The sequence below is a fragment of the Vicugna pacos genome, chromosome 9, assembly GCF_048564905.1.
Source record: "Vicugna pacos chromosome 9, VicPac4, whole genome shotgun sequence".
NCBI classification, from domain to species: Eukaryota; Metazoa; Chordata; class Mammalia; order Artiodactyla; family Camelidae; genus Vicugna; species Vicugna pacos.
The window spans coordinates 63642673-63660195 of NC_132995.1; the positions used below are offsets into that span (position 1 = coordinate 63642673).

The 17523-nt window shown below is 47.7% G+C and overlaps 1 protein-coding gene and 1 non-coding gene across 3 annotated transcripts in view; both read right to left on the minus strand.

Moving 5' to 3' along the window:
- Nucleotides 1–17523, minus strand: part of ELAPOR1 (endosome-lysosome associated apoptosis and autophagy regulator 1) — a 60186-nt gene continuing 42663 nt past the window's right edge. Inside the window, exons 9-22 of one of the 2 annotated variants that reach the window (XM_006197391.4) lie at nt 14127–14304; nt 13290–13418; nt 12801–12891; nt 11065–11170; nt 10712–10849; nt 8236–8499; nt 6796–6969; nt 4677–4857; nt 4273–4369; nt 3708–3809; nt 2423–2549; nt 2167–2345; nt 1355–1520; nt 1–296 (exon numbers count right to left, since the gene is read on the minus strand). In XM_006197391.4, the coding sequence (XP_006197453.2) occupies nt 228–296; nt 1355–1520; nt 2167–2345; nt 2423–2549; nt 3708–3809; nt 4273–4369; nt 4677–4857; nt 6796–6969; nt 8236–8499; nt 10712–10849; nt 11065–11170; nt 12801–12891; nt 13290–13418; nt 14127–14304 (2001 nt within the window). In that variant the 3' untranslated portion in view covers nt 1–227. Of the gene's footprint in view, nt 328–1354; nt 1521–2166; nt 2346–2422; nt 2550–3707; nt 3810–4272; nt 4370–4676; nt 4858–6795; nt 6970–8235; nt 8500–10711; nt 10850–11064; nt 11171–12800; nt 12892–13289; nt 13419–14126; nt 14305–17523 lie in introns of both variants that reach the window. The other variant, XM_072968066.1, reaches the window with a different exon arrangement.
- TRNAG-ACC (transfer RNA glycine (anticodon ACC)) lies at nt 1845–1917 on the minus strand. The gene has a single exon. It is a non-coding gene; the product is annotated as a tRNA-Gly (tRNA).

The following is a 17523-nucleotide window of genomic DNA, read 5'->3' on the forward strand; positions in this document are numbered from 1 at the left end:
TGATATATAAACAAAGTGTGGGTATATTTGGCAGGTTTGAGGCAAGCAGAAAGGAAGGTTCGGGTACTCTATAAAAAAACAAAGCTCTGAAATTCAAACTTCCTCTGATAAGGCCACAATGAAGAATTTCCGGCAGTGGGTGTTGCAGGAAGCTGGCACCCACACTGCCACAGGCTTGCAAGGTGCTGTGCCCAGGTGAGGGGGCAGGTGAGGCGGGGCAGCGCCCCTCACAGGTCCATGTCTGGGCCTCCTGAGGATGTCTTCAGTGGTACCGAGTCAAACCCAACAGGAGTCCTCTGAAAGAGAGATGGTGACAGGAGCTGGCTGCTGCACGCGGGCAAGTTTGGGGAACAAAGGAGAGAAATGGAAAATAGGTGACGGAGGAAGCCTCATGAGATTCTTGCTTTTAGTCGCTTTGTGGAAACATGGACATAAGATATCCTCTATTCTTCTTGCCCCCTTCAGTCAGTCAGAGGATAAGAAACATCTTTAAAACCCCTTGCTTTACATCTTTGCTGAATTCTGGAAGGTCCAGAAAGACTCAGGGTTTCCAGGGTAAAGTATTCCCCCATTGGTTAAAAAAAAAACAGTCAACATCTAAGGAGGCCAAGGGAGTTGCCCTGGGAGGTCAGCACAGGGGAATGAGGTTTGGGAAACACCTACCCACATTCCTCTCCTTACCACCCTCCCTATCCAGTTTGGATGAGCTGAATCAGGGCGGCTGTGAGTTGTGGGTGCTGCCAGAGTGGGACCACAGAAACCTGTGGCCCTGGAGCAGTTGCTTGAATAGTCTCTGCTTGTCCCACGCCCAGTGAGTGTTGTCTGAACTGCATTTATGAGCTTCAAACTCACTCACTCACCCACAGCTCTCCCAGCTCAGAACTGCTCGGCAGTGAACAGCCTAGATAGACTTAGCTATGACTCAGCCCTCAGAGGACTGGCCCAGACATCCAGGGGACAGCATCCTCCGCTGGCCAAAGGAGACCCTCACTTCCATCAGAAGTTGATCCTAGAGATTGCCTCTTCCCCCTCCCTCCAAAAAAAAAAAAATGGACAGGAGCAGGGATGATTCTTACAACATGGATGGTTCAGTACTCCTTCTGGAAGTTAAAGGGCCCAAACAGTCCATGCATGTTGGGAGAAAAGGGGCCTCGTCAAGAGCAGCCTTGGGCCCCAGAGGAAAGAGTGTCGGTGTGGAAATACAAAAGGCAGAAGCCAGGATTCTCAGGGTGGGGGGACAGAATAGAATGGAGGGTGGAGGGCAGAGTAGTGGTCCCTGAACAGTGTGGCACCATTCAGTGTCCTAGGACTGGTGTCTTTTCCAGCTCTCCAGGCTGACGTCAGTGCTCCCTACCTTGGAGGTAAATGATTTGATCTTCCCAAAGAGTGACTTCTTGCTGGTGAAGATGAGGTCATCCTCCACATCTTCGCCCTCCATGATGGCACAACTGTCAGCTGCTGGCAGGTCACAGTCCTTGAGGGTAGCGTTCATCACCAGCTTGGAGTACTTGTACTCTAATCTATGAAACAAGGAGGAAGGGAAAGACAAGACACCAAAATGTGAACTAAAGGGGAAAGAAGGAGAAAAGCTGAATGATAAATAGGTATTCCCATATCATGGGTAATGGAAGTGAAGCATGGCAAAATGGCGTTAGGTCCAGGCATATAGCTAAGACTCTTGGCTCCCAGGTCAGTGATCTTTTTCCTTAAGGCTGGCTGTTTCTGTGATCTCAAGGCTTAATAGAAATATTGGAATTATAAAGTCATTATTTTTGTTAATAACAACAAATTAAGAATTCTCTGCTTTTTTTTTTTTTTGGTGGGGTTAGGTTTATTTATTTTAATGAAGGTACTGGGGATTGAACCCAGGATCTCATGTATGGTAAGCATGCACTCTACCACTGAGCTATACCCTTCCTTCATCGTTGTTTTTCTTTTGATGATCTAACAGCCATTCATAGATTGCCATGTGGTACCATCCCTGTTTAGGAGTCAGAATAACCAAGGCATATACCAAATAAGTGGCTCAGCAAGTCTCTGGCCAGAGTCACAGGGACTATGTCCAACTCCAGAGAAAAGCTCCATGAATTTGTACTCTCAGATATTCCCCTCCTCGCTCAAAGATCCCACCCTGGCTACCCCCAAACTCCAATACCCCATATGTACTTTTGATTCTTTTTCCAAAAGTAACAGGTCAAGACGGTGAGCAGGATGGCAGTGCAGGTGCCTCCAGAGATGCCCACTTTCAGCCAGAAATCTAACGTTTTGCAGATGGTGACTCTCTGCTCAGGCAGGGAGATGCCACCGGAGCATAGCTTTGGTTCTCGCCACACGTAGGTCGTTTTCTGTTGGGGAGAAAAACAAGGAACTCAGATATCACATTCTGTTCTCCCCTGGGAAGTCCCCAAACAGAGAAACATACCTGGATCCCAGCCACGCAGCTACTGACGATAGCATGGTAGTCAGAAGCCGAGCAGAGCGGGCAGGCAGCCACACTCTCCCACAGGAAGTGGAAGTTACAGCCATCACAGGTCCCTTCGGAGCATGTTCTAGCAAAGCAGAAAGGAGACTTGAGGGCTTACTCGCCAGACAGCTGGGAAGATCTGGCTGGAGTCCTGTCATCGCACAGCTTGCCTGATACATCCTCTCCTTGCCAAACTCTTAGCTCCATCAGGATCCTTCCACCTAGTCCTCAACCCAGGTTTTGCTCTCCGACTGCCCTTCTGCTAAGCACCCTCCCCTAGGTTCCCCACCTTCTGCCTGTTTGTTTCTACTGACAGCAGATGAGAGCTAATGTAAGCTGTCTGAGCCCCAGCAGGCTGCCCAACTAACATGCCCAGCTAACAGAGGCTCCTGTTCTCCCCATGGACATGTGACATTTTGCAGAAGTCACTTTTATGCAGTTTCTTGCCGGGGAGGGTGGTGGGGCAGGGTTCAGGAATGGACTTCAGGTCATGGCTCTCTGTCATGTACTTTTCTGTAATGTTTGCAACGAGAAGAGCGAGCCTACATTTTGACACCACTGCTGGGTCAAAATGTCCTGCTTGGCTCTCCATCTCCCTGACCATTTTCCTCAAGACACTAGTGCCCCTCAATATGTTAGTGTTATGTGGAAAAATAAAAAATAAAAAGGGAGGTGGGGGTAGGGTACTGTAGTCAGATTAGTTCAGGAATTCTCGACTTAGTGCACTCCGCTATCACGCTCAGAATTGGGTCTTTTCGTTGTGGAGAGATTGCTAGGATTCCCTAAACTTTTACTAACCCTAATAGTCATAGCAAGTACATTGCTGACACCGGGGGAAGTCCTCAAATTTCATTGTGTCCTTTAATCCTTACAGCAACCCCATAAGGGAATTTATTATCATCCCCATTTTACATATAAGGAAGAGGAGGCTTCGAGAAGGTAAGAACTGTATCCATAACAGAGCTAGGAAGTGGAGGAGGGAAATTGAATGTGGCTCTCAGCCCCAGCACTCAGTCACTTTGCTAGGCAGCTGCCCTGCTGTGGTCTGGGAGTGGGAGGGCAGCTTTGGCTCTTCCTCCTGCCCCATTCTTGATATCTAAAGACTGAGGATTTGAAGCCATGGCTGTGTCCCCAAGAGCCCATTAATGGATCTTGGATGGCTTTCTCTTTTGCTTTTTCAGTAACCTTTGGTTCTTGGGGTGGGATGAGTCCAGGGAAGGGAGACTTTGTTACGTCCCTTTACCTTGGCAGCGACAGACTCCCAGGCACAGGTTTCAGCGGACTGCATCTGACGCGGATGGTGGTCGACCTCCCAGAACTGCAGGACTGGGTCACGTCATTGGACCTGCAGAGAAAACAGCCCCCATGGGGGAATGAGTCACTCATCTGTGCCACTGGAGAGCCACCAAGTCAATATGGAACAGTTCCCCCACTGGGGGAGTCAGGACTTGGGCTCCAGCCTGATGCATAGGAGAGAGTGAGGATCAGGGAGATCTGGTCGGGGGAGATGCGCTGGTCTAGGAAACGTTAGCATATGCGTAATACTGGAGCCTCCTTAGATGGGAAGGGTAGTCCTCCGTAGGTCATCCAATATTCCTCCCTGCTGCCGGGGCAGACCTGCCCCAGTAATACCCAAGAAGCTGGGATAAAGAACTCCCAGCCTTTAGCTCTCATGGCTAGGCTGATCTGCTAGCCCTTGGATGTGTTCTGACTTGATGAGTAGTAGGTGGCTAGAGAGGGAGGGACACAACAGAGATTGCGGGGGGGCCCTTGGTTTCCCTTGCATTATCCTAGCCTCTCGTTTTCACCTATAAAAGAAGATCACGTCCGGTATTCCCAAGGACTCCGGGTGGAAAAGTTCAGCTGGGGAGGTGATTCCATCCAGAGTCATATTTGTTGTCACACCTGCCAAATTAGAGCTCCTAATTAGTTCTCACTAGTAGCATTTAGCTGGCAACCACTTCAATCTTTTCAATATCTGTCTACATCCAACCTGCCTTCATCTCATCACATCCCTAAATCGCTCATAAAGGGTGAATCAAAGTTTTGTCAGTAGCTCCAGGGGCACTTGGTGTCCCAGGATGGACTAGAAAATAGAGGTCAGGACGTCGGGCCCCTCCCTCATCTGGGACCTTTTACCTTAGTGCCCAGTAGCCTCACTCTCTCTTACACAGATTCACGAAAAACAGACTAGAGCAACTGAGTTACTCACCGATAAGTCGATCGGCGAGGCTGACAGGCTGCGAGGACACTCCGGCCTTGTAGCCTGTCACCTCCGGGGGAATGATGACCGCCTGGCAGACGTAGGCTGTGATGGATTTGGAGAAACCTGACTCACCCTCAGGAATCCGGAGGTCTGTGACATTGTCGGTGCACACGGACATTTTCTTACCCTGGGCAGGGGATGTGGGGAGGAAGTGGGAAGGAGCGAGTGATCACAGAATAAGTCCCAAAAGGGAACAGGGAACAGTATTTCCATGTCTCAAATTTCAGCCTTCCAAGAGTATGCTGCGGTGGAATGATTCATCCCAATTCTAATTACAAGACAGATTTAAAAAGATAAAAAAGCTAAGGATAAGGCCTAGGTGTCCTAGTTTCTGAAACTCTGGCCAGAGACCTCCCCCCTCAGTCTTTTGTTTCCATGGAGTCACCTGGGAGGCTTGTAGGAGCAGGGTTGTGATGGTGGCAACTGATTTGGAGATCTAATCTACCAGCCCACTGGTTAAGGGCCTTCCTTATCCTAGTTGGTTTTCTCGGCAGATACTGAAACGTGTGACTGACCACGTGAAATTTATTTGAATATCTGGCCTGTTTCACATTCCCTCTCTGTGACTTCCTTGGAGCTGTGATTCCACCATGCTTGTCTTGGAAGCACTTTCCAGACAGTGTCTCCCAGGGGTTAAAACAGGGTCCTCATAACCAGCCTTTTCCCTCCCTGGAGGGAGGGCATCGTAGGAGCAACTGGAACCTATTCCATGAAAAAATATTTATCAAGAGAAGAAAGATTGCTTCCCCTCCTAAAACAACCCAAACTGTATAGAATAGAACTCTGGAAGATGGTAGGAACTGAGACTCCTTCCTCGTGATTTTGTAATAGAAGAAATATTGAGATATGGATGGTTCCTTCAAAAATTTCTTAAATGTATGGAATATCAATATATAACTTGCCTGCTAATGTAAAATCATTTGTTCAATATTTTAAACTTAAGTAGATTAAGCATTTAGAATGTAGTATTTTTGATACTATAAATTTTATTACAAATAGAGCTAAGTTGCTAAATCTGGTATTTATTTTCAAGATTGTAAGAAATAGGTAAAGAACACGAGAACAGAAAGAAACCTTCATGTTATGTAAGAATAAGGAAGCAAAGAAGAAGAAAAAAAGAAAGCAGAAAAAAACACAGACTCTCCAAATTCCCATCTTCTCTCTCCCAACTCATTGAATGAAATTTTTGCTATGTGGGACTTGCTGTCATCAGTCTCAATTCCTGAGTCATCACTGTCACCTCGCAGGCTCTCTTTTAACTTCTTCAAAGACTTTTGAAAAACGAGATAGAGACATCTGTCTCCAGTCTTTCACAGATTAGCCTATTTCTTGACAAGTTCTCTATATAAACACAAATCAACTGTTTTGTGTGCTGCAGAAGATGTCTAGAAGCTGTGTGGTGTAAAGGCCTTACCTCCACACAGAGTCACAGACTACATGCTCAAGACACTCTTTATTTTGTAACGTTCGAAACTGACTTTCCGACTGTTAATCCTGGCTTGTTTGTAATTTAGTCAAGTGCAGTCTTGATGTGATCACCCTTTACATTTCTGCCTTTGAATCTGGGATCCAGAATATTTGCAGCAGCATGAAATGCTGACGGTAACATGTACTGTCAGCAAAGATACATGTAGATGAACTAAGCATGATTTATTTTATCCAGCCTCTAGACAACACATGAACAAGTGCCATGATTACTGAAGACTGCTTTTTCAAGGAAAAAGAAAAAATCTTTCTCCTACATAGTTTTTTTAAAATTGAAGTATAGCTGATACACATGCATAGTTTTTATGTAATCATTTTGAGGGAATAAAGAAAGGTCAGGGAGGAGTCAATGGATACTTTATTTTAAACACTTTCATTTTTGTAAATGTTTCTAATCCAAATGATTTTACTTTGGAGGAGAAAGTCCTCAGGGAGAATAATAATCATTTAAAAATTTTGAATCCCACCCCCCCCCCCCCGCCCCGTTCCTCTGCTGCCTGACTCTCCTGTGTCCTCTCTGGCCTCTGATCCACTGGCGCCCCCTTTCCGTGCTCACACTGTCAGCGCCTGCACACCTTACCTGGTTTCCGCAGAGACTGAGGGTAAAGTGGTGGAAGTATTTCAGCCCTTTGGAAGTGAAGCTTGGCCCCCCAGCCACAGAGACGGTGTTTCCCAAAGCCAGGAAGTTGTAGTCATAAGTCCTGCTCGGAGTGCTGACTGAGAAGGTACAGTCGTTGTAGCACAGAGAGTGGATCTGAGGGGAAAGGGATCCATCAGGTCGGCGGCACAGGCAGGGCCTTGGGGGTGCCCAGTGGAGAGTGGCAGTCCCTCTCCCCAGCCTGGCCCGGCCCATGCTGGGTGAAAGCAGAGAAAGTATGGACGGGGGGTGGGCGTTAAAAGACGTGAACCAGAGGCTAGTGGAGTTTATGCGCATCTTGCCATTCAATAATTAGCACTGATACGAGGTACAAACCCAAACCTGTTATTTTTCAGTAGGTACTTTGGTCCGATTCTGTAGCCTTTTCCTAGGCCTAGATTATAGAACTCTCTCAAGTCACAAGAGATCCCTTCTTACTTTCAAGCAGAAGACAACAGGAGCTAACTGGAAGACAGGTGTCCAGGATGGCAGAAGAGAAGCTCCAAGCCTGGCCCGCTGCCCCCATTTAAAACTCACCGAACCCCAGGTTCCTTTTTCCCAGGCTCTCTGTGAGAAACTGAACCATAAACCCTTTCCTTGCTCCGTTTTACGGTCCCGATGCGGTAGCAGCCTTATACAACTGTCAGTCCCTCCCACAGCAGCAGGGGGAGCCCTGGGGAAAGAAGTTTGTAATGAAAGTCCAGGGCGCCTCAAATAGGTTGCCAGGGGTCTGCAGAATCGAGGCACTTACTGCACAGCTAAACGGAGCAACGTCTGCAGACTGTGTAAAAAGTGCCTTGCAGATGTGTGTCCATGTGGTTGTAATCAGTTAAAGTTTATTTAAAGGCATTAATGAATAACTAAGAGCTTTTGGCCATGGTACTTTCTTCCATTCGGAAAGTGCATGGGGGCAACAGCACTGCTGTTCCACTTCAGAAGAGACCCTTGGGAGAGGAGATGGCAATGCCAATTAACTGTATGTCCCAGCAGAGGTGGGTTACCTTCCCCAAGAAGAGGGGACAAATTCCCATAATAACAGGCTGGATTGAAGTAGGCTGAATGCGAACCACAAGTCCCACTGCTCCTTCCCCTTGAGTCTCTCCACAGATGCCAAATAACCCTCTGGACCACATGGTCACAGATCTCCCTTACCCCTCACCTCAAGATGAGACTTGTCCATGACTGAAGCTCAGACCCTGAAAACCACCCCCTCCCACTAAGAACTCTCCATCTACAGTCACAGCCTGGATGAGTGTCCACGAGGACTTCAACCTGGGAGTATGCTCAGGGGAGTCCTTGAGTATCAGCCCCTCGAGAATCCCACCCAGGACCCAGCACTCTCTGAGGTGGCCCATCCAGAGAGCCAAGGTCAACTGCTGCTACCTTGTTGCTCTTGGTGCCTGGACCGCAGGGCACGCAGGCCTGGGCGCCATAAGGCTGGTGGGCTTTCAGGATTGTGTTAGCGGGGCAGGAGCGGCAGGTTCCTGACTCCCGATCAATATAGTAACCGGCAGGACAGGAGGTGCAGGAAGAGCCCACGTCAGAGGCTTCCAAGGCACAGGGACGGCAGTAGGAGGCCACTCCATGCATGACATTGGTGACATTGATGGAGTAGATCTTGGCAACGTCTTTGGTGTACTTTCTGCCCTGGAAACAAAGAGTCAAGAGGAGAGTGGGCCAAGGCCTGAGCAGCTGCAACTGAGTGCTCTGGAAATAGCAGAGTATGACTTAATCTTTTTTATCCTATGATACTTGAGAAAAATCTTTAGAAGCTTCGTATCCTTTCTACTCACTATTAACTCTAAATGTACATTTTGTGTCATTTAAAAATGATTGAATAGTTTAAATGGCATATAAAATATTAAGTACCATGGAGCAATATGCAATAGATACCCTTTTAAAAAAATTTGGGGGGAGGGTTATTAGGTTTTTATTTATATTTAATGTAGATACTGGGGATGGATGCTAGGCATGCACTCTACCACTGAGCTATACTCTCCCCTAGATACTCTAAAACATATATATAAAGCAGTTCTTTTCCTTATAAAAGGAAAACAATATTTGTAGAGAAATGAAGTCTGCATGGGAGATATTCCACATGTTAACTGGGTCATCTCTGGGTGGTAGGATTACGGGCGATTTTATTTCTTCTTTTTGCTTATTTCTTTTTACTTATATGTTTTCTTGCAATAAACCTGCATTATTTTGAGTTAAGAAAATAAAACCAGAGTTGTTGTTATTAAAAATATGTCTGTGAGTCTGTTTCTGTTTTATATTTAAGTTCATTTGTCTTTTTTTTTTTTTTTTTGGTGAGGGGAGGTGGGTATATAGGGACAGACTGGGAGTTCGAGATTTATAGATACTGACAGGTATACATAAAATAGATAAACAAGTCTATACTGTATAGCACAGGGAAATATAGTCAAGATCTTGTAGCAGCTCATGGTGAAAAAGAACATGAAAACGAATATATGTATATTCATGTATGACAGAAAAATTGTGCTGTACACCAGAAATGGACACATTGTAAACTGACTATAACTCAATAAAAATTTTTTTTTTAAATAAAAATATGAACAGGGTAGCCATGGCGACTAATGCTACTACCACTAACCCGTTGTAGCTGCTCCCTCTAGGTAATGGTTGTTCTGTGGGGAGCTGGGCTGGGGAGCTGAAACTCTGAGTTGGGGCTGAAGGGCAGCACAGCCCTGGCTAAGTGTTAGGAAAGTGTACTGGACTGATTGCTTTCCTTCTCCGCGGCTCTCCTCGAGGCTCCAAGTTTCCGTGGCCTCAGGCAACCCACATCTCTTCTTCGGGGTGGTAGGGTTTTCTTGAGGCAGGGACTTTTGACTCCTCAAAATTCACTGTCACCGGATAAGGTTCACACTTAGTGAATGCGTTGTCAGCCTTCTTTGTTTGAACTTGCCTTTACAGTAGTGGATAGCAGTCCCGTTCCACAACCTGGCATTTAAACTCCAGATCAGGCCTTTTTGTCTATCTGGCCAGCTGAGAGGCACCAGGGTCTGGAATGAGCTTTAAAAGAGGACTCTGGAAACTAGTTCTGATTGTCATTCATTCATTCAACAGTTATTGCACAGTCTGTGCACTTGACACCGTGACTGGGCACTATTCTTAAATCACGGCTGTTGTCTTCAAATAGCATACAAACCAGTGCAGGAGATAGGATACTGGACAAATAAACATACTAAATAACATGAAATAACACCAGAAGGAAGAAGAATTACTAAATTAGATCAAATTTTGCGAAATGGAAATAATATAACAATGTTAGTTCCTGGAAAAGGACCTGAAGTATGAATGGATATCCTTGACTTTTGTTAGATTCTGTTTTGTCTTACGATGACAACAAAGTAGATTTTTTTTAACCTTTTAATGTTTGGATTCTGTGAAGCCAAGTTTCCCATTAAAGGGAAATGCTTTGAAGATGCATTGTAAATGCTCATTTTTGTAAATTAATCACGATTATTTTGGGAAAAGAACAGTTTGTTTTTTGAAGACAAAAATAAAGGTGTTTTTGGTTAAAAAGTAAAACAAAATAAACATATGAACAGGGCTGAACAGGGTATACCAGGTCAGGTATCATACATGTCCTCAGGGCAGGGTCTACTGAGGGGGGTTAGGTCATTTTAGGAGGTGACAGTGTCATCTTCCCCTGGAAGTCATTTGGACAAGGCTTGATGCTCCTCAGGAGGCTGCAATAGGAAGTTCTCTGCTTAACTCCCTAAGATTCTTCCGATCATTGGATTCTGAAGCTCATACTTAAGCTAACCTTAGGAATCCTCCCAGGTTCAGAGGTCTCTTCTGGAAGCTGGGGGTCTGAGGAAGGGGAGGAGCTTACTGTCTCATGAAACGTGGTCCTCTGGAAGGCCCAGGTGAAGCTCATGGTAGCATTCTCCTCGATGATGTAGGTATAGGACTGTTTGCCTTTAGAACCTTTCCATGTCTCCACAGGAGTGTTGGTCCTCGAATTCACACCCTGAACCCAAGAGAGGCAAGTGAAGAAGGCAAGATGGCTGGGTGGCTGGTGTGGGAGAGGGTGCCCACAGTGCTGCCATCCTGGGGGCCATCACAATTGGTCAGACCCATATTAAATGGTGAAGTCCCTGACAGTCAGGTTCATGGGGCAGAGGGGACCAACCCTCCCAAATAGTCCTTGGAAGCCCCAAAGCGGGCAAAGAAAGGAAGACATACCACCATGAAGTAGAGCTCGCAGTTCACAGAACAGATGGTCTCAAAGACAAACGTGATCCTGGCCATCTCTTTATTCTCTGTGTCTGCCATCACTGATTGTGGAGGTCTGTGGGGCACAAATCGGACGTCAGTTCCAGAGGCCAGGCGGTGCTTATTGAAGAACCCAGATGGCAGCAAAGGGTCTGCTGGGGGCAGATTAAGTTCTGAGTGTGCTGGAAAGAGCACGGACTAAGTCCAACTCTGCCACTCTAGCTGTGTGACCTAGACCTAGACAAAATGTAGTTTCCTCCTTTGTAAAAGGGATGTGATAGTATCTTTCTTATTTACCGCCTATCATTGTGGTGAGATTGAAAGGCATATGAAGATGTGGAAGTGCTTTATAAAATGCTGTATGGCCTTGCTGGCTGAGTGTGGTGTTCAGACCCACTGAATCAGAACCTGTGCATTAACATGATTCCAGGTGACTTATATGTTCATTAAAGTTTGAGAAGCACCACTATCATAATATGTCAATTGTCCACATTTGCTCAGCAGCGCACCTCCCAGGATAGTGAGGGTTTTGCCTAGGTCAAGTGAGCAGATACTTCAACTTGTAATTTCTTTAGCAAAGTTCTCAGACTGGTCCTTCTTTTATGAAAGAGAGCGCCATGCCCAGTGGGTAAGGATGGGGGCGGGGTGGGTGGGTAAGGAAGTGCTTTACTACTGTAACCAGATTTCCAAATTGAAAAGTACTTTGGCGAATGTTCCCTCTCAAAAGTCTAAAAAGTTTGCTCACCTCATGAACATGCAATAAGCTGTTCAGCTCTGAGTAATGTAAGTTAAGGGAAGGGAAACTAACACCTTTTGAGCAACTACCGTGGGCTGAGCGCTGCGCAGGGATGGAAAGGAGGGAGCTTGAAAGAGGGAAGGGAGAAGCCAGACTGGCAATAAGCAAGCCCATTCATTCGTGGTTCCCCCTCATCTTTAAAGCAGACGTAGGCAGAAGACTTCACTTGGGCTTTGGAAATCCATTTATGGCTTTTCTTTCAGCTTTGGCCATTTTCTTGAAATCTGAGGACCTCCAGTTCCCAGCTGCTGTCTACACAGCTGTGCTAACCAATGGGCTCAACCTGAGCTAGCCCAGAATCACAGACTGTCAATCCCTCTTGTTTTACAGACGAGGAGCCTAAAGCCTACAGGGGAATAGTGGCTTTCCCAAGTTCACAGAGCTAGTCAGTGGCAAAGTTCAGGTGCCCTGTGTTCTAGTCCAGTGCTCCTTCCATGGTACCACCTGCTTGTAGTTTTTGGTTTTTTTGGGTTTTTTAGTGGCAGACAAGTTGCTTATTGTCCTAGGTCTTCTTGGGACATGGAGGCAAATAAGACAATGAGAACAATCCCTCCCAATCTTCTTGCACCAAATAAAGATGAACTGTCTATGTGCACATCTGGCTTTATGTTTTACAGTTTTTAAAAAAATCTTATCTCATGCTGTGAGGAGGAAGAATTTGAGTAGCATGTGGCTAAATGATAGGAGAAGCTAGGTGGGATGAGAAAGCAGTAGGCAAATCAGCCTGGGGAGCAGCTAGGAACGAGTGTTAGCCTTCAGGGTGACTGTCAGACCATTACCCTGGTCTCCTCTGCTCTGAACCGACACTTCCGCAAGCCAGAAGCCCTCTCCTCTACAACACTCCAAGCTGTGTGGGACTTGGATGTGGCTGAGGTTGGCATGTGCTTCCCCTTAGCTTTGCATTTCTCACCTAAATCCCGGCACAACCAGGGTGAGAATCATGAAGTCATTGTCTGAGGCTCCAACAGCTGTATAAATGTGGTCACCAGCCACCTCCCAGCCTGGAAAAGGAGAGGGAGGAGTTAATACTGAGCAGTCTTGGGTGCAGGGCAGACTCGCACTCAGATGACACTCTGGAAGGGTGATAACACCATCCTTTGAGATGTCCAGAACTACCATGGAACACAGACCAAGTTACTTTTCTGGTTACTTTGGTCAAAGCCTCTGAAACTCTCAGAGCAAGACCTTTGGAGTGTGTGCACGTTGTTTCTAGTCCTGTTTTTGTCTCAAAAACTACGGTTTGGTAGAATTATGTCCATGAGGAGTAGAGCATTCAGGGGAATGCATGGCCTGATTAGCTGTTTTTTTCCAGACATCACTACTATGAGGAGACACGAGGTGGGAAGAGCCCCTGTGGCAGGGCAGCGAGCTGAGAGCTCCTGGTCAGGGAGGCAATTACCTGTCATGCCCTTGTACTCAAAGTTGATCCCGCTGAGGACGGTCGTTTCCATGTTTGTGGGTAGCGTGTTCCACCATTTGTATTCGAACCCCACGGCAGGTTCAGTCCCCGCTGGGCAGTGGCTACAATCTGGGGGAGCCATAAGATCCCCGCATTCAGCAGGAAGCCTGCAGCCACCCTGCCTGGAGCTGCTATTACACAGACAAGTGGCAACAGTGGTGGGCAGCCCCACAAGGGTGGGGCTGCGCACAGCTGCACAGGTAAACTAAGCTGACTAGAGAACACTCTGACAATGTATGTCCACACTGACCCTTCATTCCAGTATTCTAGCTAGCCTGCATGCCCACCAAATGATTCATTTCAAAGCTTAAATGTATCTCCTAGGCTGATACATATAGCGCATATTATTTCTCACATCGTTATCAGCAAATGCATTCACAACAGTAGCTACACAAATCCCCCAGTTCCTCTTTGCAGAGTGGCTTACCAGTTCTATTTGTGTCAAGATGGCCATCCTAGCCCCCCAAACCTTCTAGTTAGCACCACTGCCACGTGGTGGAAGCCTCTGTTGTGAGGATGAGGTCCCTTCAGGACTGAGTCACATTCGCAGTTGGAATGAGGAGGAAGGCAGGCAGTTCTAGGTGTGGCTCAGACCTACAGACCCGGCCCTCTTGAAGTCTCCTCTCCTGAACTTAGTCCTCAGAGGTGGCCTGGCCCATACTGCTTCCCTGGGACGGACAGACTCCGTATTCAGCTGACACTGCGCCCATGCGGCCCGCCCACGTGAGTGGTGTGAGAATGGATGTGCGGCAGGGAGTGGGGCAGGAGGGGGGTTACCGGAGCCATTGGAGTAAAAGCCATAAGGGCAGGGCTCGCAGGCGCTGCTGTTGGTCTTGAAGAAGCCTGGGTTGCAGGGCGGGCAGCTGGTCTTCACGCCAGAGGCGGGCAGCTTCACCGCCCCCTCCAGATCTTCGCTGCAGATTTTCGGCTGGGCCCATTTGTACATGAGCTGCGTCTGCAGAAACAATGCACGGCTGCCTGTGTGGGAGCAGCACATCTTCAGGAATCTACCTGGAAGGTGGGGGGCCCTGGGCTCTAGTGTAAGCTCCAGCAGGGTGGGGAACTTTGTTTTGGTCACCGATGTATGGCAGGCACCTAGCCCAGTGCCAAGCACATGGCGGTGCGTCGTAAATACCTGCTGGAGAATGTTGACTGGATGAAGAGAGAGAGACCTGAAGACGACTTGTGTGTCCGAGGGAATGGGGGGACCAGTTGTCTCTAGAGAAAGCTCTGATTCCAGTGTAGACTCTTATCACTACCAGTGTCACAGGACAAGCAGCTGGTGAAGGTCCCAGAACACAAAAAGGCATGGAGTTGGCTCACGTAAGCCCTGAGGCAAGAAGGGTGGCTAAGGCGTCCCAATTTGTCTTCCAAGTGTTTGCTGTGCTTTCTCACGTATTCAGTAGACATTTATAGAAAGTCTAATACATTTCTGTGCCAGACCTGGTGACTCAGAGATGACTGACCGGACCCCTGACCTCAAGGAGCTCACCGTCTAACAAGGGCACTAATCACACAGTAACAATCCCCACGGGGGTACAGACATGGCATTCTCTAGAACATCAAGGCAAGAGGAACAATTGTCAAAGAATACAAATTTGCAGTTATAAGGCCAGGAAGTTCTGGGGATCTAAGGTACAGCACGGTGATTAGAGTTAGTCAGACTGCATCATATACTCGAGAGTTGCTAAGAGAGTAGATCTTAAACATTCTCACCACCATAAAGAAATGGTCATTATGCGACCCAGTGGAGGTGTTAGCTAACTCTGTGGTGGTCATCATTTTGCAATATGTAAGTGTGTTGAATCAACACATTGTATACCTTAAACTTATGTAATGTTATGTGTCAATTATATCTCAAAAAACTGAGGGGGATAATAGGCAAGGGGACTGGTCAACCAGGTCAGCAGGCAAGAGAAGCATTGTGTCTGTCAGTTACTAGGGCCATCCCTAGGCTTTTGCTGGAGGCACTGGATAGAGCAGAGGAGATGGACTGCAGGAGGCCCCAGCGAGTCAGGGGTGAGGTTGGACAGCTTCCTGTGTGGTCCTCGGGCAAGTCAGAGACATAAGGATTGCCCTGGAGTGGTGCCAGAAATGCTCTGTGCAGCATACTGTACGTGTGAAAAGGTGGGTGAATTAGGTATCTGTCCACTTTATTCAGGATAAGAAATGACAAGGTCTTAAAAGGAGCGCATGCTGCCTTCATTGAAGGTGAGCCCTGAACACACAACTCCTCCCCTGCTCAGCCCAGCCTTCCTCTGAGCAGAACAGAGGCAAACTCAGCCAATGGCTGGAGCCCCAAACTAGTGCTCTAACCTCATCTCCCCCGACTTGTCCCCTCGGATCTCATAGAGAGAAGGTCTGGGAGCAGGCAGATTGGCCTGGGCTGATTCTTGGAGCAGCACACTCAGCAGCCCCAAAGGGTAGGCCATTCCCGCCCTGAGAATGAAGCACAGCACAGGCCTCAGAGGGGATCGCAGGAGTCATTCAAGGTGTGTCCCTTGATTTTAAAATACAGCTTAGAAGGCAAAGTGAAATCATGAGACAGAGCAGAACCAGTGTGGATCTGAGGCACGAAACTTCTGTAAGGGGCTCCTCACCACATCCCACATCTACTGCAGGGGCTCCTCCCTGAGCTGTGCTTTGCCTGGGCTGCAGTGAGGGTACAATGGCTCTGGCCCCACCCAGCATTTAAAGGTCCCCCGAGGTGGTCAGGGGAGGGAGACACCCAGGCTTATAGGCATCAGAGCACATAACAGATCTAGAAGGCTTGGCCTAAGCCAGGAGGGGAAAGAATAGGGCCGAAGGAAGCAAAGACAGCCACAGTCGGCCACATGTTATGTCCTGGAGGGAGAAGAGGAGCAGGATGGTCCTCATTTAATTAGCGAGTCGACTGAAGCCAAAAAAATGACAATAATTTTTACAAGGTCATACAGAACACCAGACAGTACAGAAGTGGGTCTGTGGGGAACTGATGAGATCTGTCATCTTGCTTGGCTGCTAGGGAAGGTGAGGGAGTAAGAGATGACTATGAAAACAATCATCATTAAGGACTAGAGTTTATTCCATGCTTAATTAGCAAAGGGAGAATTCAGCCAGCCGTCCAGCCAGCAAACATTTATACATCCTAAGCCAAGCACATGCTTAGGGCTAAATGATGCAGAATTCCTGACTCCTATTTTCCTAAGGGGCTCTGCATTAGGGATACAGACAGTTCCTCCAGAATATCTAATCTCAGACAGATCCTTCCACTTGTGCCCTGGAGCCATCCCTGCTCACTGACTGCTGTTCCTCGATGTCACAGGCACACACCCATCTCCGCTACTCCGGCTGTGCCCACTGGACAGTGGTGTGGCTCTGGCTCCCCCTGACCTCACTCAGGCCTCTGCTCAAAGGCCACCTTCTCAGAAAGGTCATCCCTACCCTCTCTAAGAGAGCTCTGTCATGCGCTATCTCCTGATCCTGTTTTACGTTTTTCTTCTTACCACTTATTACCATCCAACTTATTATATACCCATTTGTTGTTTATCTGTTGTCTCTGCCTTCACTCGCTCCCTAACAAGAATTAAGCTCCATGGGAGTAGATGTTCCCTTGGTTCCGTGAACTGCTGCAAACCTAGTGCCCAGCACAGTCGCTGGATGTAGACGGCCCTGAAAGGCCGTCCCTGGCCCTCATTCCCTTTCTGTGTTCCCCCAGTGCCCTGCACACCCTTCTCGTCCCCTCCGCACTGGACCGCGAGCCCTCTGAGGGCAGGAGCCGGTCTTACTCATCTCTGACCAGCCCCCCAACTGGAGCACGATGCCGGCACAGAAGCTGGTACCCAAAAATGCCTGCTGACTGGACGGCAGAGCAGACTGCAAAGGGAAGTCTTTCTGAGGCAGAAAGCCTGCGGGGGAAGAGGGAGCCGGCAGCGACTGAACAGGTCAGGCCATTCTCCAGTAAGCCAGGAAGCAGGAGTCATCCCCTCGGCCAACCCGCCAGACCAGGGCTGAGGGGACAAGTCTGACAGATTCCATGAGGAAATAAGAATGCATGGACAGGCAGTCACTGCCCAGGGGGTGAAGTAAATTGAAGAAACCAAGCAAAAGAAAAAGAAAGCTTTTTTTTTGAAACAGAGCGTATGTGAATAAGCAGAAGAACAAATGTGGCAAAAACAGTTTCTGACCTGAAATG